Source organism: Pseudophryne corroboree, chromosome 8 (genome assembly GCF_028390025.1).
Source record: "Pseudophryne corroboree isolate aPseCor3 chromosome 8, aPseCor3.hap2, whole genome shotgun sequence".
Lineage (NCBI taxonomy): Eukaryota > Metazoa > Chordata > Amphibia > Anura > Myobatrachidae > Pseudophryne > Pseudophryne corroboree.
Genome location: NC_086451.1, coordinates 80,572,151 through 80,597,098, shown reverse-complemented (window position 1 = coordinate 80,597,098; position 24,948 = coordinate 80,572,151). Strand labels below are relative to the sequence as shown.

Sequence of the window (24,948 nt, the reverse complement as noted above, 5' to 3'; positions counted from 1 at the left end):
TCTCTCAGTTGTGTTCAGTGTGCTGCAAATATCTGTGCTCAGTGTGCTGCAAATATCTGTGCTCAGTGTGCTGAAAATATCTACGTTCTCTGCCTGAAAAACGCTCCATATCTGTGCTGCATTGTAGTATATAGTAGGAGGACAGCGCAGAATTTTGCTGACCAGTGACCACCAGTATTATATCAGTACGGTACAGTAGTCCACTGCTCTACCTACCTCTGTGTCGTCAAGTATACTATCCATTAGTGATGAGCGGGTTCGGTTCCTCGGGAGCCGAACCCCCCCAAACTTCACCCATTTTACACGGTTCTGAGGCGGACTCGAATCTTCCCGCCTTGCTCGGTTAACACGAGCGCGCCCGAACGTCATCATCCCGCTGTCGGTTTCTGGCGAGATTCGTATTCTATATAAGGAGCCGCGCGTCGCCGCCATTTTCACTCGTGCTTTGGAGATGATAACGAGAGGACGTGTCTGCGTCCTCTCAGTTCTTTCTTTGTACAGTGTGCTGCAAATATCTGTGCTCTGTGTTCTGCAAATATCTGTGCTCAGTGTGCTGCAAATATCTGTGCTCAGTGTGCTGCAAATATCTACGTTCTCTGCCTGAAAAACGCTCCATATCTGTGCTCAGTGTGCTGCAAATATCTGTGCTCAGTGTGCTTTATTGTGGGAACTGGGGACCACCAGTATATAGTAGGACAGTGCAGAGTTTTGCTGACCAGTGACCACCAGTATTATACGTTTTCTGCCTGAAAAACGCTCCATATCCATGCTGCATTGTAGTATATAGTAGGAGGACAGTGCAGAATTTTGCTGACCAGTGACCACCAGAATTATATCAGTACGGTACAGTAGTCCACTGCTCTACCTACCTCTGTGTCGTCAAGTATACTATCCATCCATACCTGTGGTGCATTTAAGTTTGTGTGCGCAGTATATATATAGTAGTAGGACAGTGCATAATTTTGCTGACCACCAGTATATAATATATAGCAGTACGGTACAGTAGGCCACTGCTCTACCTACCTCTGTGTCGTCAAGAATACTATCCATCCATACCTGTGGTGCATTTAAGTTTTTGTGCGCAGTATATATAGTAGTAGGCCATTGCTATTGATATATTACTGGCATATAATTCCACACATTAAAAAATGGAGAACAAAAATGTGGAGGGTAAAATAGGGAAAGATCAAGATCCACTTCCACCTCGTGCTGAAGCTGCTGCCACTAGTCATGGCCGAGACGATGAAATGCCATCAACGTCGTCTGCCAAGGCCGATGCCCAATGTCATAGTAGAGAGCATGTAAAATCCCAAAAACAAAAGTTCAGTAAAATGACCCCCCCAAAAAAAAAATTAAAACCGTCTGATGAGAAGCGTTAACTTGCCAATATGCCATTTACGACACGGAGTGACAGGGAACGGCTGAGGCCCTGGCCTATGTTTATGGCTAGTGGTTCAGATTCACATGAGAATGGAAGCACTCATCCTCTTGCTAGAAAACTGCAGTACCACTCCTAGATGGGCCAGGTGTTTGTGTCGGCCACTTGTCTCGCTTAGCTTAGTTACACAGCGACCTTGGTGCACCTCTTTTTTTCTTTGCATCATGTGCTGTTTGGGGACTATTTTTTTGAAGTGCCATCCTGTCTGACACTGCAGTGCCACTCCTAGATGGGCCAGGTGTTTGTGTTGGCCACTTGTCTCGCTTAGCTTAGCCATCCAGCGACCTTGGTGCACCTCTTTTTTTCTTTGCATCATGTGCTGTTTTGGGACTATTTTTTTGAAGTGCCATTCTGTCTGACACTGTAGTGCCACTCCTAGATGGGCCAGGTGTTTGTGTTGGCCACTTGTGTCGCTTAGCTTAGTCACACAGCGACCTTGGTGCACCTCTTTTTTTCTTTGCATCATGTGTTGTTTGGGGACTATTTTTTTGAAGTGCCATCCTGTCTGACACTGCAGTGCCACTCCTAGATGGGCCAGGTGTTTGTGTCGGCCACTTGTGTCGCTTAGCTTAGCCATCCAGCGACCTTGGTGCACCTCTTTTTTTCTTTGCATCATGTGTTGTTTGGGGACTATTTTTTGAAGTGCCATCCTGTCTGACACTGCAGTGCCACTCCTAGATGGGCCAGGTGTTTGTGTCGGCCACTTGTGTCGCTTAGCTTAGTCACACAGCGACCTTGGTGCACCTCTTTTTTTCTTTGCATCATGTGCTGTTTGGGGACTATTTTTTGGAAGTGGCATCCTGTCTGACACTGCAGTGCCACTCCTAGATGGGCCAGGTGTTTGTGTCGGCCACTTGTGTCGCTTAGCTTAGCCATCCAGCGACCTTGGTGCACCTCTTTTTTTCTTTGCATCATGTGTTGTTTGGGGACTATTTTTTGAAGTGCCATCCTGTCTGACACTGTAGTGCCACTTCTAGATGGGCCAGGTGTTTGTGTCGGCCACTTGTGTCGCTTAGCTTAGTCACACAGCGACCTTGGTGCACCTCTTTTTTTCTTTGCATCATGTGCTGTTTGGGGACTATTTTTTTGAAGTGCCATCCTGTCTGACACTGCAGTGCCACTCCTAGATGGGCCAGGTGTTTGTGTCGGCCACTTGTGTCGCTTAGCTTAGCCATCCAGCGACCTTGGTGCACCTCTTTTTTTCTTTGCATCATGTGTTGTTTGGGGACTATTTTTTTGAAGTGCCATCCTGTCTGACACTGTAGTGCCACTCCTAGATGGGCCAGGTGTTTGTGTCGGTCACTTGTGTCGCTTAGCTTAGTCACACAGCGACCTTGGTGCACCTCTTTTTTCCTTTGCATCATGTGCTGTTTGGGGACTATTTTTTTGAAGTGCCATCCTGTCTGACACTGCAGTGCCCCTCCTAGATGGGCCAGGTGTTTGTGTCGGCCACTTGTGTCGCTTAGCTTAGCCATCCAGCGACCTTGGTGCACCCTTTTTTTTTTCTTTGCATCATGTGCTGTTTGGGGACTATTTTTTGAAGTGCCATCCTGTCTGACACTGCAATGCCACTCCTAGATGGGCCAGGTGTTTGTGTCGGCCACTTGTGTCGCTTAGCTTAGTCACACAGCGACCTTGGTGCACCTCTTTTTTTCTTTGCATCATGTGCTGTTTGGGGACTATTTTTTTTAAGTGCCATCCTGCCTGACACTGCAGTGCACTCCTAGATGGGCCAGGTGTTTGTGTCGGCCACTTGTGTCGCTTAGCTTAGTCACACAGCTACCTCATTGTGCCTCTTTTTTTCTTTGCATCATGTGCTGTTTGGGGACTATTTTTTAAATCGGCCATCCTGTCTGACACTGCAGTGCCACTCCTAGATGGGCCAGGTGTTTGTGTCGGCCACTTGGGTCGCTTAGCTTAGCCATCCAGCGACCTTGGTGCACCTCTTTTTTCTTTGCATCATGTGCTGTTTGGGGACTATTTTTTAAATCTGCCATCCTGTCTGACACTGCAGTGCCACTCCTAGATGGGCCAGGTGTTTGTGTCGGCCACTTGTGTCGCTTAGCTTAGTCACACAGCGACCTTGGTGCACCTCTTTTTTTCATTGCATCATGTGCTGTTTGGGGACTATTTTTTGAAGTGCCATCCTGTCTGACACTGCAATGCCACTCCTAGATGGGCCAGGTGTTTGTGTCGGCCACTTGTGTCGCTTAGCTTAGTCATACAGCGACCTTGGTGCACCTCTTTTTTTCTTTGCATCATGTGCTGTTTGGGGACTATTTTTTTTAAGTGCCATCCTGTCTGACACTGCAGTGCCACTCCTAGATGGGCCAGGTGTTTGTGTCGGCCACTTGTGTCGCTTAGCTTAGCCATCCAGCGACCTTGGTGCACCCTTTTTTTTTTCTTTGCATCATGTGCTGTTTGGGGACTATTTTTTGAAGTGCCATACTGTCTGACACTGCAATGCCACTCCTAGATGGGCCAGGTGTTTGTGTTGGCCACTTGTGTCGCTTAGCTTAGTCACACAGCTACCTCATTGCGCCTCTTTTTTCTTTGCATCATGTGCTGTTTGGGGACTATTTTTTAAATCGGCCATCCTGTCTGACACTGCAGTGCCACTCCTAGATGGGCCAGGTGTTTGTGTCGGCCACTTGGGTCGCTTAGCTTAGCCATCCAGCGACCTTGGTGCACCTCTTTTTTTCTTTGCATCATGTGCTATTTGGGGACTATTTTTTAAATCTGCCATCCTATCTGACACTGCAGTGCCACTCCTAGATGGGCCAGGTGTTTGTGTCGGCCACTTGTGTCGCTTAGCTTAGTCACACAGCGACCTTGGTGCACCTCTTTTTTTCTTTGCATCATGTGCTGTTTGGGGACTATTTTTTTGAAGTGCCATCCTGTCTGACACTGCAGTGCCACTCCTAGATGGGCCAGGTGTTTGTGTCGGCCACTTGTGTCGCTTAGCTTAGCCATCCAGCGACCTTGGTGCACCTCTTTTTTTCTTTGCATCATGTGTTGTTTGGGGACTATTTTTTGAAGTGCCATCCTGTCTGACACTGTAGTGCCACTCCTAGATGGGCCAGGTGTTTGTGTCGGTCACTTGTGTCGCTTAGCTTAGTCACACAGCGACCTTGGTGCACCTCTTTTTTTCTTTGCATCATGTGCTGTTTGGGGACTATTTTTTTGAAGTGCCATCCTGTCTGACACTGCAGTGCCACTCCTAGATGGGCCAGGTGTTTGTGTCGGCCACTTGTGTCGCTTAGCTTAGCCATCCAGCGACCTTGGTGCACCTTTTTCTTTGCATCATGTGCTGTTTGGGGACTATTTTTTTGAAGTGCCATCCTGTCTGACACTGTAGTGCCACTCCTAGATGGGCCAGGTGTTTGTGTCGGCCACTTGTGTCGCTTAGCTTAGTCACACAGCGACCTTGGTGCACCTCTTTTTTTCTTTGCATCATGTGCTGTTTGGGGACTATTTTTTTAAGTGCCATTCTGCCTGACACTGCAGTGCACTCCTAGATGGGCCAGGTGTTTGTGTCGGCCACTTGTGTCGCTTAGCTTAGTCACACAGCTACCTCATTGCGCCTCTTTTTTTCTTTGCATCATGTGCTGTTTGGGGACTATTTTTTAAATCGGCCATCCTGTCTGACCCTGCAGTGCCACTCCTAGATGGGCCAGGTGTTTGTGTCGGCCACTTGGGTCGCTTAGCTTAGCCATCCAGCGACCTTGGTGCACCTCTTTTTTCTTTGCATCATGTGCTGTTTGGGGACTATTTTTTAAATCTGCCATCCTGTCTGACACTGCAGTGCCACTCCTAGATGGGCCAGGTGTTTGTGTCGGCCACTTGTGTCGCTTAGCTTAGTCACACAGCGACCTTGGTGCACCTCTTTTTTTCTTTGCATCATGTGCTGTTTGGGGACTATTTTTTTGAAGTGCCATCCTGTCTGACACTGCAGTGCCACTCCTAGATGGGCCAGGTGTTTGTGTCGGCCACTTGTGTCGCTTAGCTTAGCCATCCAGCGACCTTGGTGCACCTCTTTTTTTCTTTGCATCATGTGCTGTTTGGGGACTATTTTTTTGAAGTGCCATCCTGTCTGACACTGCAGTGCCACTCCTAGATGGGCCAGGTGTTTGTGTTGGCCACTTGTGTCGCTTAGCTTAGCCATCCAGCAACCTTGGTGCACCTCTTTTTTTCTTTGCATCATGTGCTGTTTGGGGACTATTTTTTGAAGTGCCATCCTGTCTGACACTGTAGTGCCACTCCTAGATGGGCCAGGTGTTTGTGTCGGCCACTTGTGTCGCTTAGCTGAGTCATACAGCGACCTTGGTGCACCTCTTTTTTTCTTTGCATCATGTGCTGTTTGGGGACTATTTTTTTGAAGTGCCATCCTGTCTGACACTGCAGTGCCACTCCTAGATGGGCCAGGTGTTTGTGTCGGCCACTTGTGTCGCTTAGCTTAGCCATCCAGCGACCTTGGTGCACCCTTTTTTTTTTCTTTGCATCATGTGCTGTTTGGGGACTATTTTTTGAAGTGCCATCCTGTCTGACACTGCAATGCCACTCCTAGATGGGCCAGGTGTTTGTGTCGGCCACTTGTGTCGCTTAGCTTAGTCACACAGCGACCTTGGTGCACCTCTTTTTTACTTTGCATCATGTGCTGTTTGGGGACTATTTTTTTTAAGTGCCATCCTGCCTGACACTGCAGTGCCCCTCCTAGATGGGCCAGGTGTTTGTGTCGGCCACTTGTGTCGCTTAGCTTAGTCACACAGCTACCTCATTGCGCCTCTTTTTTTCTTTGCATCATGTGCTGTTTGGGGACTATTTTTTTGAAGTGACATCCTGTCTGACACTGCAGTGCCACTCCTAGATGGGCCAGGTGTTTGTGTCGGCCACTTGGGTCGCTTAGCTTAGCCATCCAGCGACCTTGGTGCACCTCTTTTTTTCTTTGCATCATGTGCTATTTGGGGACTATTTTTTAAATCTGCCATCCTATCTGACACTGCAGTGCCACTCCTAGATGGGCCAGGTGTTTGTGTCGGCCACTTGGGTCGCTTAGCTTAGCCATCCAGCGACCTTGGTGCACCTCTTTTTTTCTTTGCATCATGTGCTGTTTGGGGACTATTTTTTAAATCTGCCATCCTGTCTGACACTGCAGTGCCACTCCTAGATGGGCCAGGTGTTTGTGTCTGCCACTTGGGTCGCTTAGCTTAGCCATCCAGCGACCTTGGTGCACCTCTTTTTTTCTTTGCATCATGTGCTGTTTGGGGACTATTTTTTGAAGTGCCATTCTGTCTGACACTGCAATGCCACTCCTAGATGGGCCAGGTGTTTGTGTCGGCCACTTGTGTCACTTAGCTTAGTCATCCAGCGACCTCGGTGCAAATTTTAGGACTAAAAATAATATTGTGAGGTGTGAGGTGGTCAGAATAGACTGGAAATGAGTGGAAATTATGGTTATTGAGGTTAATAATACTATGGGATCAAAATGATCCCCAAATTCTATGATTTAAGCTGTTTTTGAGGGGCTTTTGTGCAAAAACAACCAAATCCAAAACACACCCGAATCCGACAAAAATTTTCCAGGGAGGTTTTGCCAAAACGCGTCCGAATCCAAAACCCGGCCGCAGAGCCGAATCCAAAACCAAAACACAAAAGCCGAAAAATGTCCGGTGCACATCACTACTATCCATCCGTACCTGTGGTGCATTTTAGTTGTGCGCAGTATATATATAGTAGGAGGACAGTGCAGAATTTTGCTGACCACCAGTATATAATATATAGCAGTACGGTACAGTAGGCCACTGCTCTACCTACCTCTGTGTCGTCAAGTATACTATCCATCCATACCTGTGGTGCATTTTAGTTGTGCGCAGTATATATAGTAGGAGGACAGTGCAGAATTTTGCTGACCACCAGTATAAAATATATAGCAGTACGGTACAGTAGTCCACTGTTCTACCTACCTCTGTGTCGTCAAGTATACTATCCATCCATACCTGTGGTGCATTTTAGTTGTGCGCAGTATATATAGTAGGAGGACAGTGCAGAATTTTGCTGACTACCAGTATATAATATATAGCAGTACGGTACAGTAGTCCACTGCTCTACCTACCTCTGTGTCGTCAAGTATACTATCCATCCATACCTGTGGTGCATTTTAGTTGTGCGCAGTATATATAATAGGAGGACAGTGCAGAATTTTGCTGACCACCAGTATATAATATATAGCAGTACGGTACAGTAGTCCACTGCTCTACCTCTGTGTCGTCAAGTATACTACAAAAGTTCAGTAAAATGACCCAAAAATCAAAATTAAAAGCGTCTGATGAGAAGCGTTAACTTGCCAATATGCCATTTACGACATGGAGTGGCAAGGAACGGCTGAGGCCCTGGCCTATGTTCATGGCTAGTGGTTCAGATTCACATGAGGATGGAAGCACTCATCCTCTCGCTAGAAAACTGCAGTGCCACTCCTAGTTGGGCCAGGTGTTTGTGTCGGCCACTTGTATCGCTTAGCTTAGTCACACAGCGACCTCATTGCACCTCTTTTTTTCTTTGCATCATGTGCTGTTGGGGACTATTTTTTAAATCTGCCATCCTATCTGACACTGCAGTGCCACTCCTAGATGGGCCAGGTGTTTGTGTTGGCCACTTGTGTCGCTTAGCTTAGCCATCCAGCGACCTTGGTGCACCTTTTTTTTTTTCTTTGCATCATGTGCTGTTTGGGGACTATTTTTTTGAAGTGCCATCCTGTCTGACACTGCAGTGCCACTCCTAGATGGGCCAGGTGTTTGTGTCGGCCACTTGTGTCGCTTAGCTTAGCCATCCAGCGACCTTGGTGCACCTTTTTTTTTCCTTTGCATCATGTGCTGTTTGGGGACTATTTTTTTGAAGTGCCATCCTGTCTGACACTGTAGTGCCACTCCTAGATGGGCAAGGTGTTTGTGTCGGCCACTTGTGTCGCTTAGCTTAGTCACACAGCGACCTTGGTGCACCTCTTTTTTTATTTGCATCATGTGCTGTTTGGGGACTATCTTTTTTAAGTGCCATCCTGCCTGACACTGCAGTGCACTCCTAGATGGGCCAGGTGTTTGTGTCGGCCACTTGTGTCGCTTAGCTTAGTCACACAGCTACCTCATTGCGCCTCTTTTTTTCTTTGCATCATGTGCTGTTTGGGGACTATTTTTTAAATCGGCCATCCTGTCTGACACTGCAGTGCCACTCCTAGATGGGCCAGGTGTTTGTGTCGGCCACTTGGGTCGCTTAGCTTAGCCATCCAGCGACCTTGGTGCACCTCTTTTTTCTTTGCATCATGTGCTGTTTGGGGACTATTTTTTAAATCTGCCATCCTGTCTGACACTGCAGTGCCACTCCTAGATGGGCCAGGTCTTTGTGTCGGCCACTTGTGTCGCTTAGCTTAGTCACACAGCGACCTTGGTGCACCTCTTTTTTTCTTTGCATCATGTGCTGTTTGGGGACTATTTTTTTGAAGTGCCATCCTGTCTGACACTGCAGTGCCACTCCTAGATGGGCCAGGTGTTTGTGTCGGCCACTTGGGTCGCTTAGCTTAGCCATCCAGCGACCTTGGTGCACCTCTTTTTTTTTTGCATCATGTGCTGTTTGGGGACTATTTTTTAAATCTGCCATCCTGTCTGACACTGCAGTGCCACTCCTAGATGGGCCAGGTGTTTGTGTTGGCCACTTGTGTCGCTTAGCTTAGCCATCCAGCGACCTTGGTGCACCTCTTTTTTTCTTTGCATCATGTGCTGTTTGGGGACTATTTTTTGAAGTGCCATCCTGTCTGACACTGTAGTGCCACTCCTAGATGGGCCAGGTGTTTGTGTCGGCCACTTGTGTCACTTAGCTTAGTCATCCAGCGACCTCGGTGCAAATTTTAGGACTAAAAATAATATTGTGAGGTGTGAGGTGGTCAGAATAGACTGGAAATTAGTGGAAATTATGGTTATTGAGGTTAATAATACTATGGGATCAAAATGATCCCCAAATTCTATGATTTAAGCTGTTTTTGAGGGGGTTTTGTGCAAAAACACCCAAATCCAAAACACACCCGAATCCGACAAAAATTTTCCAGGGAGGTTTTGCCAAAACGCGTCCGAATCCAAAACCCGGCCGCAGAGCCGAATCCAAAACCAAAACACAAAAGCCGAAAAATGTCCGGTGCACATCACTACTATCCATCCGTACCTGTGGTGCATTTTAGTTGTGCGCAGTATATATATAGTAGGAGGACAGTGCAGAATTTTGCTGACCACCAGTATATAATATATAGCAGTACGGTACAGTAGGCCACTGCTCTACCTACCTCTGTGTCGTCAAGTATACTATCCATCCATACCTGTGGTGCATTTTAGTTGTGCGCAGTATATATAGTAGGAGGACAGTGCAGAATTTTGCTGACCACCAGTATATAATATATAGCAGTACGGTACAGTAGTCCACTGTTCTACCTACCTCTGTGTCGTCAAGTATACTATCCATCCATACCTGTGGTGCATTTTAGTTGTGCGCAGTATATATAGTAGGAGGACAGTGCAGAATTTTGCTGACTACCAGTATATAATATATAGCAGTACGGTACAGTAGTCCACTGCTCTACCTACCTCTGTGTCGTCAAGTATACTATCCATCCATACCTGTGGTGCATTTTAGTTGTGCGCAGTATATATAATAGGAGGACAGTGCAGAATTTTGCTGACCACCAGTATATAATATATAGCAGTACGGTACAGTAGTCCACTGCTCTACCTCTGTGTCGTCAAGTATACTACAAAAGTTCAGTAAAATGACCCAAAAATCAAAATTAAAAGCGTCTGATGAGAAGCGTAAACTTGCCAATATGCCATTTACGACATGGAGTGGCAAGGAACGGCTGAGGCCCTGGCCTATGTTCATGGCTAGTGGTTCAGATTCACATGAGGATGGAAGCACTCATCCTCTCGCTAGAAAACTGCAGTGCCACTCCTAGTTGGGCCAGGTGTTTGTGTCGGCCACTTGTGTCGCTTAGCTTAGTCACACAGCTACCTCATTGCACCTCTTTTTTTCTTTGCATCATGTGCTGTTTGGGGACTATTTTTTAAATCTGCCATCCTATCTGACACTGCAGTGCCACTCCTAGATGGGCCAGGTGTTTGTGTTGGCCACTTGTGTCGCTTAGCTTAGCCATCCAGTGACCTTGGTGCACCTCTTTTTTTCTTTGCATCATGTGCTGTTTGGGGACTATTTTTTAAATCTGCCATCCTGTCTGACACTGCAGTGCCACTCCTAGATGGGCCAGGTGTTTGTGTCGGCCACTTGTGTCGCTTAGCTTAGTCACACAGCTACCTCATTGCAACTCTTTTTTTCTTTGCATCATGTGCTGTTTGGGGACTATTTTTTAAATCTGCCATCCTGTCTGACACTGCAGTGCCACTCCTAGATGGGCCAGGTGTTTGTGTCGGCCACTTGTGTCGCTTAGCTTAGCCATCCAGCGACCTTGGTGCACCTCTTTTTTTCTTTGCATCATGTGCTGTTTGGGGACTATTTTTTAAATCTCCCATCCTGTCTGACACTGCAGTGCCACTCCTAGATGGGCCAGGTGTTTGTGTCGGCCACTTGTGTCGCTTAGCTTAGTCACACAGCTACCTCATTGCACCTCTTTTTTTCTTTGCATCATGTGCTGTTTGGGGACTATTGTTTAAATCTGCCATCCTGTCTGACACTGCAGTGCCACTCCTAGATGGGCCAGGTGTTTGTGTCGGCCACTTGGGTTGCTTAGCTTAGTCATCCAGCGATCTCGGTGCAAATTTTAGGACTAAAAATAATATTGTGAGGTGTGAGGTGTTCAGAATAGACTGGAAATGAGTGGAAATTATGGTTATTGAGGTTAATAATACTATGGGATCAAAATGACCCCCAAATTCTATGATTTAAGCTGTTTTTGAGTTTTTTTTGTAAAAAAACACCAGAATCCAAAACACACCCGAATCCGACAAAAAATTTTCAGGGAGGTTTTGCCAAAACGCGTCCGAATCCAAAACACGGCCACGGAACCGAATCCAGAACCAAAACACAAAACCCGAAAAATTTCCGGTGCACATCACTAAGCAAGGATTTTATATCCTTGTGTTGTGTGTTGTCTCTCATGGTCCAGGGACATACAGGTCCGAGGGGCATACTGGTACAAGAGACTTAAGGTGCACACACACGGTAAGATTCTCTAAACAATGTGGGCGTTTCCGACCAATCGGAACAACGCATCATTTAAAAAGAGTCTGTGTGTCGGCATGTAAATGATGTGATGCATGCACCCGTGGGTCGTGTGTCACCCCCTCAGAGCTCTTGAACATGCAGAAAGATCTGAGAAGGTGGCAAATGATGCCATGATGCTTAATGCGGCATGGCCCTGCAACCCATCCCCCACTCCGGTCGCTATTCATTGCCGGGTCCCGTCACTTGAGGACACATCGCTCCGTGTGTGAAAGCCTATACAGGTACGAGGGATACACAGTTACAAGAGATAATCAGGTATGAGGAACATACTGGTACGAGGGACATACAGGTACAAGATACATACAGGTACAGGGAGATACTGGTACAAGAGACATACAGGTATGAGGAACATAATCGTACGAGGGACATACAGGTACAAGATACATACAGGTACAGGGAGATACTGGTACAAGAGACATACAGGTATGAGGAACATACTCGTACGAGGGACATACAGGTACAAGATACATACAGGTACATGGAGATAGTGGTACAAGAGACATACAGGTACGAGGGACATACGGGTACAAGTGACATACTGGTTCAAGGGACATACAGGTACAAGGGACATACCAGTAGAAGATATATACTGGTACAAGAGACATATTGGTACAAGGGACAGAATAATAATACAAGGGACATACAGGCATGAGTAAGAGTGACATACTGGTACAAAAGACATACTGGTACAAGAGACATACTAGTATAAGAGACATACTGGTATAAGAGACATACTAGAATAAGAGACATACTAGTACAAGAGACATATTGGTGAGAAAGAACTACTGGCATGAGAACTGGTTCCTAACTGAATTGGCCTAGCTGCGTGTGAGGTGTGTTGTGCATGAATAAAATCCCATTGCTAGAACAGCGGTGCACAATAGGTTGATGTTATATGAATATAGTATATACTATTGCTGCTAATAATAATACCTTGTACTTACAACAGGTCAGCATGCCGGGGAACCACCTGAAGTCCATTCATTGTGTGATGCCCTAAAAGTAAAAGAAAATACTGCTGAGGACTTGACCAAGAATAAGTCTCATGACTATCCAGAAGATGACAGGGGAAAGCCATTGTTTATGAGCAGAAGTAACTCACCAGCTTCATGCCCAGGTAACCTGGCCGAGTCTGAGTACCCTTGTAGGGTAACCGGCCCCTGTATATTAAATGATAGAAAATAATGACATAAAGAGAACCTCATGTTTTTATTTCTTATTCTCTATTACCCTCTGCAGGCATCACCCTGTCCTCACTCCCTATAAAGGCCTACAGCTCGCCGCCCCTGTCCACTTTCTACAAGCACAACTTTTCCTGGGAAACCCTGCACTCGGCTTATAACTTCAAGCAGATCCCCTCCCATGTACATCGCTCCATATTGCAGCACTCCATATACAGCGGCCCCCCTGCAGCTGACTCGGACTATGACCACCCCATTAATTACAGCATGGGATACTCCCCGGCCATGGACACTTACCACTGTGTAAAGTGCAGCAAAGTAAGTTAAGACCGCTTACATGATTATAGACTTTAGAGCCATTGTCAGCTTTATAGTTGGGATAAAAGTGATGCCCCCGCGGGTACCGGATCCCTAGTGAAGACACAATGGTAGGAGGATGGGGGCATTTATAAAAGTAATGCAGAGTAACCCTGGAATTTTCATTTTCTTCATTAGATTTATCAAACCCTTTAAGGAGGACTAGAAACTGATTGGTTGGCCATAGCAACCAATCAGGTTCTAGCTATCTTTTACCTAGTACATTCTATAAAATGGCAGCCAGAATAGATTGGTTGCTATGGGCAACACCTCATCCTCTTTAGAAGGTTTGATAAATCCCCCCCTCCCCCAGTTACAGTTCACCCATTAATCTGCTAATAGCTCATGCTGATCCTTATCTTCCATTTTCTAAACAAATAATTGATTCACTATGATTCATTTATTATCATCGTCCTAATACTGTATGTACCATTTGCCTGCATAGATTGCTCTTAATAACAATGCAAGTTTCATAAACATCAGTGGGCATAGTGATTATGTATCACTAGCTTTTTTTTTTTTTAATTTCACAATAGTTATATGCTAACCTTTCCATCAGGGACGGATCAAAAGAGGGGAGGGCCTGTGTGCAGCATATACCCCTTTCACATCGCACAAATAACCCGGTACCGACACGGCATATTGCCGTGTCGAACCGGGTCAGTGTGCGATGTGAAAGCACACTGGGTGATTTAGCGGGTCGCCTGACCCGGTAAATCAACCCGGTAAAAAAGAAGGGTTTTACCCGGGTTGATTACCGGGTCAGGTGCGGTGTGAATGGGAGCCGTGTCGATGCGACACGGTTCCCATTCACAAGATAGGGAGAGGCGGCGCTGGAGATGAGCTCATCTCCCGACGCCGCCTCCACCCCCGCCCCTGCTGCTGCTGCGGCCTCCGTTGTCATGGCAACCGACCCGGTATATTGCCGGGTCGGGAAGCCTGCAACGGAGCGCAAATGCCGGATCCCACCCGGTAAGTACACGTTTGTCTTACCGGGTAGGACCCGGCATTTGCGGTGTGAATGCAGCATTACCTACATTGTAGTTTCCTTTCTGGGAGAAGGCTGGAGAGGAGATGCAGGTAGATGGAGCTGGAGGGTTGGGGATGATATCCCGATGGCTGGGATCCCGGAGGTCAGAATAGCGACACCGGGATCCCACCTGCCAGAATGCCGGCAGCGGGGCGAGCGCTAGAAAGACTGCGGTCTCGCTGCGCTCGCCACTCTGCATGCTCGGTGGCTCACCTCAGGTTCTATTCCCACTCTATGGGTGTCGTGGACACCCACGAGTGGGAATAGCCCTAGTGCAGCTGTCGGCATTCTCATCGGTCGGGATCCCGGCGACGGTATTCTGACCAGCTGGACTAGTTGTGTCATTAAGTCCCGCACCTCACAGTAAATGGCTCCATTTACGCATATTAGGATAGAGGTGGGGCAAAAATTATACAATTACCATAGGAACGCATCATTAGGCCCGCCCCCTCCTCAGTAACCATGGATTGCTATTATTATTCTTTGCATTCTACCCAGTTCATTAGGAAGTTGGCAGGGTGCGGAGGGGTGCCCACTGTTCCAGTGGGTTGGGTACAGGATCCCGGCAGTCGGGGTGGCAGCGGTCATAATACCGACCCGGTATCCTGACTGTAATAAATCCTGACAGGGGTGGAGGAAGCAGCTAAGCCTAATCCTCTTCCTCCCCCTAACCCTCCTTCCTCTAACCTCCACTCCCAAAGCCTAACCGTAACCCTCCCGCACCGCAGCCTAAACCTAACAACGTCCGCCCTGATTGGCGGGGTCCCGAGCGCCGGGATCCCAACTGCATCCCCTTCCAGGGGTGTGGGGAACTACCTAAAAAATCGTGTGTCTACTGCAGGTTCCAGGAGAGTAGGAAAATATGGTGTGCTGCCTCTGTGCTCCCCTTTTCCCCTCACCGGGGCACGTCCTCTGTAGACTTGGGCTCTGAGTCTACTATACATGAGCCGGTCTCCAAGAAAATGGTGCGGCCATCATTTTCCCAGTGATTTCTGTAGTGCACAGGCACAGATCTCTGAAATATGGTGCTTGCTCCATGTTTCCGTGATGTCTGCAGCACCACTGGAGGGTAAAGTATTATGAATGGGTGCAGGGTGTTTGATGCGGACCCTCCTGTATCCAGGGGCCTGGGTACATCGCACACCCTGCACCCATTGTAGATACACCCATGCTTTACATTATCCTTTTATTTATACAGAAGCTACATATGATAGAGCGCCTTGCAGAGAATAAATAATCATTCACATCAGTTCCTGCCCCAGTGGAACTGACTCTAGGATCTTTGTGCCTGTTATCCTCCAGGTTTTCTCTACATCCCATGGTTTGGAAGTCCACGTCCGGAGGTCTCACAGTGGGACTCGGCCTTTTGTCTGTGATATCTGTGGGAAATCCTTTGGTCATGCAGTCAGCCTGGAGCAGCACCTCAATGTCCACTCACAGGTGGGGTCCTTCAAATAATAATATGGTTTACAGATAATGTTTATTTCTTTTTCCACTTATTTGTGGATGAAAGGAAATAACGGAACTCGTTGGGTAACAGCAAAAATAAAAACTATCATACAAGAATATAAAATCTCAGAAACACAATACTGTAAATTTTTTGATGGCCTCTGCTCTAGCGCACCGAGGGCTAGGGGGTGGTACATTCACAAGGATCAGTGTAACTTAAGGTGGGTACACACTTGCCTATAAAGTAAATGCTGTCGTTCAGTTTGCCATTCCTTAGCTACGTCGGTTACCACATCGACCAGTGTCTATGCTGCCCAACGACGAGTGATGCGTGACCCTGCGGGTCGTTAATGACCCTCGCTGTCAGCCCTGCATGCAGCTCAATTTGGACTGTGGTCCGAAAACTGCATGCATGGCCCGGCCGTGGCGTGACGTAACTGAGCGATATCGTTTGCATATTGCTCAGAGTGTACGAACTGCTGACGACCTGGCAGGGAAGGGAACAGACTAGGCGATGTCGCTCATAGAGCACATCGCCTAGTGTTTACCCACCCTTAGAATACAGGGGGATACTCACATTAGTCTTCCGATTGCAGACAGGGCAATGAGGTATAGCAGGGTTGTGTGTGATGCCCAAAGACCATGACTCTGAGTCACATGCAGCAGCATCTGATGGCGGTCGCCTATCTGCGGCTTTATGCAAATGCAGCTAAATACTCCTTCCCTTGTGTACATCCGTGTGGCTGAATGTGCAAGGACTGAGACACCCACTTTTAGCACCTGTGCTACAGAAAAAAAAAAAACATGAACAATGTAAATCTGCCCCCTGCGGAGCTGCAACGCGAAAGACAGAAGTAGTACGGAGGTGATTCTAGAAATGATTTATCTCTATTCATTTTATAAACTGAGATATTAACAACACTACAAACAGCATCTATGTGCCACCAGTGCAAAGCACAATGGGCCTGATTGTGTATGCAATGGTCGGACGTAGTGGAGCATGCGTCTAAGTCGTGCCACACAGGCCCCCCTATTGTGTCTGCGCAGAGTCACATTGTAATTTCAGGCGCACGCAGTGAGAAGTGAATGAGAATGTAGTGGTGACAGGGAGGGGTCTTAGTGAATGCACAGAAAAGGTTATGAGCGTGTTATGGGAGTGTGCAGGCGTGAAGGTGAAAGTGGCTGTGTACACAGACGCTCAGCTGCTCACATAGGAAGACATACTCGCATAACTCCCAACCATCTCGATTTTCGCGGGACAGTCCCATTTTTTGGGGTCTGTCCCTCCGGTGGACCGCAGTGTCCCACAGTGAGGGGGGGTGGGGATAAGGGGGAAGGGGGGGGGGGGGCAGGGGGGCGACCCCCTATCACTTGCTGCTCTGCTTAGTGCAGAGCAGCGGTGAATAGACGCTGTGCGCATGCGCTATTCTCGGGAGGCAGAGGGACTGGGCGCATGGCCAGCAGCTCACAAAGTGCTGCCTATGCCCCCACTGTGGCTAAAATGGGAGGCATGGCCAGCAATCGAAGCATTGTCCCGACACCGCGCCCTCCTTCCCACAAACCATGCCCTATTTCTGGCGGCGCACGGGCCGCGCTAGGGGTCCCAAATTAGAAGCCACAGATGTTGGAAGGTATGTACTCGGTAGGAGAAAATGCACCTACTGTAGGACTGATGAAAGTTTCAATGGTGTGCCTGATGGTGACGTATACGGATGCACCAATCAGTATTACTGTGTACACAGATGCTGACAGCGGGCGTCTCAGACCCTGCACATCCTGACGCACAGGTGTACACGTCAGTCCAGTCTTTGTAGATGAATGAACACAGCCAGATGGGAGAGGTAGAAGGTGTTGCGGGGTATATGTACCCCTGCTTGCCAGCCTGCTGCTTTCTATGACTTCTATTAGCAAAGAGATAATGTAGCACAATGCACATATAAGCAGAATAGCGTTAGTGCTATATCTCAGTATGTATTAACTGCTGACATGCAGTATGTATTAACTGCTGACACCTAACTGCTGACTAACTGCTGACAACCCACAGGAGAGGAGCTTTGAGTGCAAGATGTGTGGAAAGACATTCAAGCGTTCCTCTACGTTATCCACCCACCTGCTCATCCACTCAGACACCCGGCCCTACCCCTGCCAGTTCTGCGGCAAGCGCTTCCATCAGAAGTCTGACATGAAGAAACACACATACATCCACACAGGTGAGTGATGCCGCACCTAAAATATGGGTAGAATAAAAAAATGATAATTACTATCATTGTTGTTAATTTGTAAGGAGTCATTGGGCTCCACAGTCAAGGACACAGAGGCAAACTGAGCAGAAACAGAAATGAGTAGGGTAGGTGTGATGGTGTACCACTGTGAGTAGTGTTAGTGTAGCTGTGATGGTGTACCAGTGTGAGTAGTGTAGGTGTGATGGTGTACCACTGTGAGTAGGTGAGCTGTGATGGTGTACCAGTTGGAGTAGGGTAGGTTTGATGGTGTACCAGTGTGAGTAGGGTAGGTGTGATGGTGTACCAGTGTGAGTAGGGTAGGTGTGATGGTGTACCAGTTGGAGTAGGGTAGGTTTGATGGTGTACCAGTGTGAGTAGGGTAGGTGTGATGGTGTACCAGTGTGAGTAGGATAGGTGTGATGGTGTACCAGTGTGAGTAGGATAGGTGGGATGTGTACCAGTGTGAGTAGGGTAGGTGTGATGGTGTACCAGTGTGAGTAGGATAGGTGGGATGTTTACCAGTGTGAGTAGGGTAGGTGTGATGGTGTACCAGTGTGAGTAGTGTAGGTGTGATGGTGTACCAGTGTGAGTAGTGTAGGTGTAATGGTGTACCAGCAGTAGTAGAATAGGTGTAATGGTGTGCCAAAATACAACAACAAAAGGCTGCGCTTAGAGAGATGAATTGTCTAAAAAACAATATAAAATTTATTAAACTTAAAATCCGTCCATTGGACAATTGAATTAAAATACACTGTAATGGATAACCTTCAATCACCTTTTCAACATCACATAAGCTTATTTTGTGAACCAAAAATGACCCTGTATGCTTGAAACCAATTTTATCCTGGGGCTATAGCATAGTCCCTGGGCTGGAAGATTAGGTCCCAACGCTGGAGGTTCTGCAATTCCAATGTTTTAGCATAAAGTCAAGGAAAGTCCTCACCAGTATTGCGTTTTAGTTGACAAGAAAGTCCAGTCCTTAGTTGTTGGATATGGTTCAAGTCTAACAGATTCTGGGGTCCGCGGTGGTTCAGGATTGCAGTGAAGATTGTGATGAGGTGATGAAGGGGCTCACACCTGACGCGTTTCACAGCTCCTGCTGTTTTATCAAAGGTAATGGTGTGCCAGTTTGAGTAGGGTAGGTGTGATGGTGTACCAGTGTAAGTAGTGTAGGTGTGATGGTGTACCAGTGTGAGTAGGGTAGGTGTGATGGTGTACCAGTGTGAGTAGAGTAGGTGTGATGGTGTAGCGTGAGTAGAATAGGTGTAATGGTGTACCATTGTGAGTAGTGTTAGTGTAGCTGTGATGGTGTACCAGTGTGAGAAGTGTAGGTGTGATGGTGTACCAGTGTGAGTAGAACAGGTGTAATGGTGTACCAGTGTGAAGAGGATAGGTGTGATGGTGTACCAGTGTAAGTAGGGTAGATATGATGGTGTACCAGTGTGAGCAGTGTAGGTGTGATGATGTACCAGCATGAGTAGAATAGGTATAATGGTGTACCAGTGTGAGTAGGGTAGGTGTGATGGTGTACCAGTGTGAGTAGTGTAGGTGTGATGGTGTACGAGTGTAAGTAGTGTAGGTGTGATGGTGTACCAGTGTGAGTAGGATAGGTGTGATGGTCTACCTGTGTGAGTAGTGTAGGTGTGATGGTGTACGAGTGTAAGTAGTGTAGGTGTGATGGTGTACCAGTGTGAGTAGAATAGGTGTGATGGTATACCAGTGTGAGTAATGTAGGTGTGATGATGTACCATGTAGGTGTTATGGCGTACCAGTGTGAGTAGTGTAGGTGTGATTGTGTACGAGTGTAAGTAGTGTAGGTGTGATGGTGTACCAGTGTGAGTAGGATAGGTGTGATGATGTACCAGAGTGAGTAGGATAGGTGTGATGGTCTACCTGTGTGAGTAGTGTAGGTGTGATGGTGTACGAGTGTAAGTAGTGTAGGTGTGATGGTGTACCAGTGTGAGTAGAATAGGTGTAATGGCGTATCATTGTGAATAGTGTTAGTGTAGCTGTGATGGTGTAACAGTGTGAGTAGGATAGGTGTGACGGTATACCAGTGTGAGTAGTGTAGGTGTGATGGTGTACCATGTAGGTGTTATGGTGTACCAGTGTGAGTAGTGTAGGTGTGATGGTGTAGCAGAGTGAGTAGGTGAGGTGTGATGGTGTACCAGTGTGAGTAGTGTAGGTGTGATGGTGTACCAGTGTGAGTAGTGTAGGTGTGATGGCGTACGAGTGTGAGTAGTGTAGGTGTGATGGTGTTCCAGTGTGAGTAGGATAGGTGTGAGGGTGTACCAGAGTGAGTAGGATAGGTGTGAGGGTGTACCAGAGTGAGTAGGATAGGTGTGATGGTGTACCAGTGTGAGTAGTGTAGGTGTGATGGTGTAGCAGAGTGAGTAGGTGAGGTGTGATGGTGTACCAGTGTGAGTAGTGTAGGTGTGATGGTGTACCAGTGTGAGTAGTGTAGGTGTGATGGCGTACGAGTGTGAGTAGTGTAGGTGTGATGGTGTTCCAGTGTGAGTAGGATAGGTGTGAGGGTGTACCAGAGTGAGTAGGATAGGTGTGATGGTGTACCAGAGTGAGTAGGATAGGTGTGATGGTGTACCAGTGTGAGTAGTGTAGGTGTGATGGCGTACGAGTGTGAGTAGTGTAGGTGTGATGGTGTTCCAGTGTGAGTAGGATAGGTGTGAGGGTGTACCAGAGTGAGTAGGATAGGTGTGATGGTGTACCTGTGTGAGTAGTGTAGGTGTGATGGTGTACGAGTGTAAGTAGTGTAGGTGTGATGGTGTACCAGTGTGAGTAGGATAGGTATGATGGTGTACCAGAGTGAGTAGGATAGGTGTGATGGTGTACCTGTGTGAGTAGTGTAGGTGTGATGGTGTACGAGTGTAAGTAGTGTAGGTGTGATGGTGTACCAGTGTGAGTAGAATAGGTGTAATGGTGTACCATTGTGAGTAGTGTTAGTGTAGCTGTGATGGTGTAACAGTGTGAGTAGGATAGGTGTGATGGTATACCAGTGTGAGTAATGTAGGTGTGATGGTGTACCATGTAGGTGTTATGGCGTACCAGTGTGAGTAGGTGAGGTGTGATGGTGTACCAGTGTGAGTAGTGTAGGTGTGATGGTGTACCAGTGTGAGTAGAATAGGTGTAATGGTGTATCATTGTGAGTAGTGTTAGTGTAGCTGTGATGGTGTAACAGTGTGAGTAGGATAGGTGTGATGGTATACCAGTGTGAGTAGTGTAGGTGTGATGGTGTACCATGTAGGTGTTATGGTGTACCAGTGTGAGTAGTGTAGGTGTGATGTGTAGCAGAGTGAGTAGGTGAGGTGTGATGGTGTACCAGTGTAAGTAGTGTAGGTGTGATGGTGTACCAGTGTGAGTAGGATAGGTGTGATGGTGTACCAGTGTAAGTAGTGTAGGTGTGATGGTGTACCAGTGTAAGTAGGATAGGTGTGACAGTGTACCAGTATTAGTAGAATAGGTGTGTTAGTTAGTATACCAGTGAAAACAGTGTAGGTTTGATGGTGTATCAGTATGACTATGGTAGGTGTGATGATGTACCAGTGTGAGAAGCATAGGTGTGTTAGTATACCAGTGTGAGTAGTGTATGTGTGATGTGTAGCAGAGTGAGTAGGTGAGGTGTGATGGTGTACCAGTGTGAGAAGGATAGGTGTGATGGTGTACCAGTGTAAGTAGTGTAGGTGTGATGGTGTACCAGTGTAAGTAGGATAGGTGTGATAGTGTACCAGTATTAGTAGAATAGGTGTGTTAGTATACCAGTGAAAACAGTGTAGGTTTGATGGTGTATCAGTATGACTATGGTAGGTGTGATGATGTACCAGTGTGAGAAGCATAGGTGTGTTAGTATACCAGTGTGAGTAGGGTAGGTGTGACGATGTACCAGTGTGAGCATGGTAGGTGTGATGGTGTAACAGTGTGAGTAGTGTACTGTAGGTGTGATAATGTACCAGTGTGGGTAGTATAGGAGTGAGGCGTCAGTTTAGGATCTAGGAAAGAGATCGGTTTTATGAGATGGCCTAAAGATTTGAAGGCTGTGGGAAGCCTGATCAGTCGTTTCACAGAAGTTCATAGGTTGGTAGAGGCATGGGGGGGACTTGTAGGCAGTAGTGAGAGGCGGTTACAAGAGATGAGATGAGATGAGGTACTGGTCGGAGGCAGATGTATGGAGAATATTTCAGTATTGGAGATGTTTGAAGGGAGAGTGTTGATGGCTTTGTAGGTAACAGCAACTTATTTTGAATGGATTCTGGAGGTCACGGGGAGACAGTGTCGTGACTGGCAGATTGTTGCAGTGTTCGTTGAGCAGCAAGAGAGGAAAAAGAGGAAATAAAATACCTTAATAAAACAGTACAAGTAGAACCCCTGCTCTAACCCACTACATCAGATATTAGCATGGCCACAGTGCCTCATGTCTCAGAGATGTTGCTAGCTCTCAATAAATGAATAGGCTGCTGCTTATATGACTTTACTGCACAATATGGTGCCTCTTCGGTGTGTAGCTGATGGGTACACTTTAAAAAGTCTCCTGTGAAAAGAATCATCCAATCAACTGAAGTTTCTCTTCCTCTCGTCCTTTCAGGAGAGAAACCTCACAAGTGCCAGGTCTGTGGAAAAGCTTTCAGCCAAAGCTCCAACCTCATCACACACAGCCGGAAGCACACGGGCTTCAAACCTTTCACCTGCGACCTGTGTGGAAAGGGCTTTCAGCGGAAAGTGGACCTACGGAGACACAGGGAAAACCAGCATGGACTGAAATGACCACACTGCTGTTAATGGCAGTGCCATTCTATGTCCAGACTGTCTGCACATCTGCATAGACCAGATTGCTCCTTACAGATGGTGCAAACACATAAGGCTGCGTGCAGATATGCCACGGTCGGGCATTACTCACAATAGGCTTGCCACATAAAGGATTGGGGCACCACATCATGCAGGATTATTGCACTATGGGGGTCATTCCGAGTTGTTTGCTCGTTGCCGATTTTCGCTATGCTGCGATTTGTTGCTAAATGTACGCAGAGCGCATGCGCTAAGTTATTTTACACAAAACAGTAGATTTGCTGGTGTTTGTGCGGCGCTTTTCAGTCGCACTGCTTATCGGTGAATGATTGACAGGAAAGGGGCATTTCTGGGTGGTAACTGAGCGTTTTCCGGGAGTGTGCTAAAAAATGCAGGCGTATCAGGTAAAAACCCGTGAGTGGCTGGAGAAACGGGGGAGTGGCTGGCCGAACGCAGGGCGTGTTTGTGACGTCAAACCAGGAACTAAACGGACTGAGGTGATCGCAATCTAGGAGTAGGTCTGGAGCTACTCAGAAGCTGCAAGAAAATATTTAGTAGCAGTTCTGCTAATCTTTCGTTCGCAATTCTGCTAAGCTAAGATACACTCCCAGAGGACAGCGGGCTAGCGTTTGCACTGCTGCTAAAAGCAGCTAGCGAGCGAACAACTCGGAATGAGGGCCTATGTGTAAAACTCTTTGGTTCAACATATAACATCCTGACCCATGACCTATAGCAAATGTGGCTTCTACCATTTATCCAATAACCCCAATGGACTCAGATAATACAGAAGAGCTGTCAGTCATGGCACCTGGGGAAAACTTTGCTTTGTACATTTTTATTTATGTATAAACTCAACTATAAGTATCCTTTTTACTGCACATGTATGCAAATTTATATCAAACTTTATTGTAATATTAATTTTAATTTAATAAAATATTTTATGAGTTAGACATGTACAATCCTTATCTCCTATACCTTGACTTAAATACTGTTTAGTAGTCCTACTTATGGGTAGCTGATAAAATAATGCCTTTAAAATGGTGTGTGGGTGGGTGTGTGTGTGTGTGTGTGTGTGTGGGGGGGGGGGGGGGGGGGAGACTGGACTGCTCACCCTATTTCTAAACATATTAAGAGGTGCTACCATGCTAAGGCTTCTAGTACTTCTAGTACTATGCTGGAGAAAGGAAAAATGCTGATGTACTATATACATACCTCCCAACTGTCCCTATTTTTGCGGGACAGTCCCGTTTTTTGGGGACTGTCCCGCTGTCCCACCCGCGGGCCGCAGTGTCCCGCGGTGGGGGGGGGGCAGTTGGGAGGCTCTGTCTGTCGCTGCCCTGCTTAGCAGAGCAGTGGTGAATAGACGCTGTGCGCATGCGCACAGCGTCTATTCACTGAAGTCAGAGGGAGAGGGGGCATGCCAGCGGCTCACAGAGCGCTGGGCATGCCCCCTCAGTAACGAAAACGGGGGCGTGGCTCGCGATCGCGGGTCCTCCGTGAAGCCATGCCCCCTTTTCCTTAGGTCCCGCCCCTTTTTCGGGAGCGCGCGCAGCTTCGCCGCGCGTGTGTCCCGCTTTAGAAAGAATAAATGTTGGGAGGTATGCTATATACCATACTTGCCTACCTGACCCTCTCCATGAGGGCCAGAAAGGCTCTGTTCCTGGACTTTCCTGGTAATGTATGATTGCCATCACCTGTGGTGAAACACCTCTCATATCAATTAACTAGCTGACCACAGGTGATGGCAATCATACATTACCAGGAAAGTCCAGGAACAGAGCATTTTTGGCCTCATGGAGAGGGTCAGGTAGGCAAGTATGCTGTACTCTCTAAGCACTAAGGGCCGAATTCAGATATGATCGCAGCAGCAAATTTGTTAGCTAACGGGCAAAACCATGTGCACTGCAGGGAAGGGGGGGGGGGGGGGGGGTTTATAACATGTGCAGAGAGAGTTAGATTTGGGTGGGGTGTGTTCAAACTGAAATCTAAATTGCAGTGTAAAAATAATTCAGACAGTATTTAACCTGCACAGAAGCAATATAGACCACCCAAATCTAACTGTCTCTGCACATGTTACATCTGCCCCACCTGCAGTGCACATGATTTTGGCCATTAGCTAACAAATTTGCTGCTGCGATCAGATCTGAATTACCCCCTAAGCTCTAAGCACTGATAGTAAAATAATTTTGATAAACCCTATAAATA

At 47.2% G+C, this 24,948-nt stretch overlaps 1 protein-coding gene across 3 annotated transcripts in view; it reads left to right on the top strand.

Moving 5' to 3' along the window:
* GFI1B (growth factor independent 1B transcriptional repressor) overlaps positions 1–23,688 on the top strand; it is a 95,278-nt gene extending 71,590 nt beyond the window's left edge. The window contains exons 3-7 of one of the 3 annotated variants that reach the window (XM_063936747.1): positions 12,657–12,824; positions 12,947–13,206; positions 15,578–15,715; positions 17,769–17,934; positions 22,544–23,688. In XM_063936747.1, the coding sequence (XP_063792817.1) occupies positions 12,657–12,824; positions 12,947–13,206; positions 15,578–15,715; positions 17,769–17,934; positions 22,544–22,722 (911 nt within the window). In that variant the 3' untranslated portion in view covers positions 22,723–23,688. The remainder of the gene's footprint in view (positions 1–12,656; positions 12,825–12,946; positions 13,207–15,577; positions 15,716–17,768; positions 17,935–22,543) is intronic. The other 2 variants (XM_063936749.1, XM_063936748.1) reach the window with 2 other exon arrangements.
* The last annotated feature ends 1,260 nt before the right edge of the window (positions 23,689–24,948 follow it).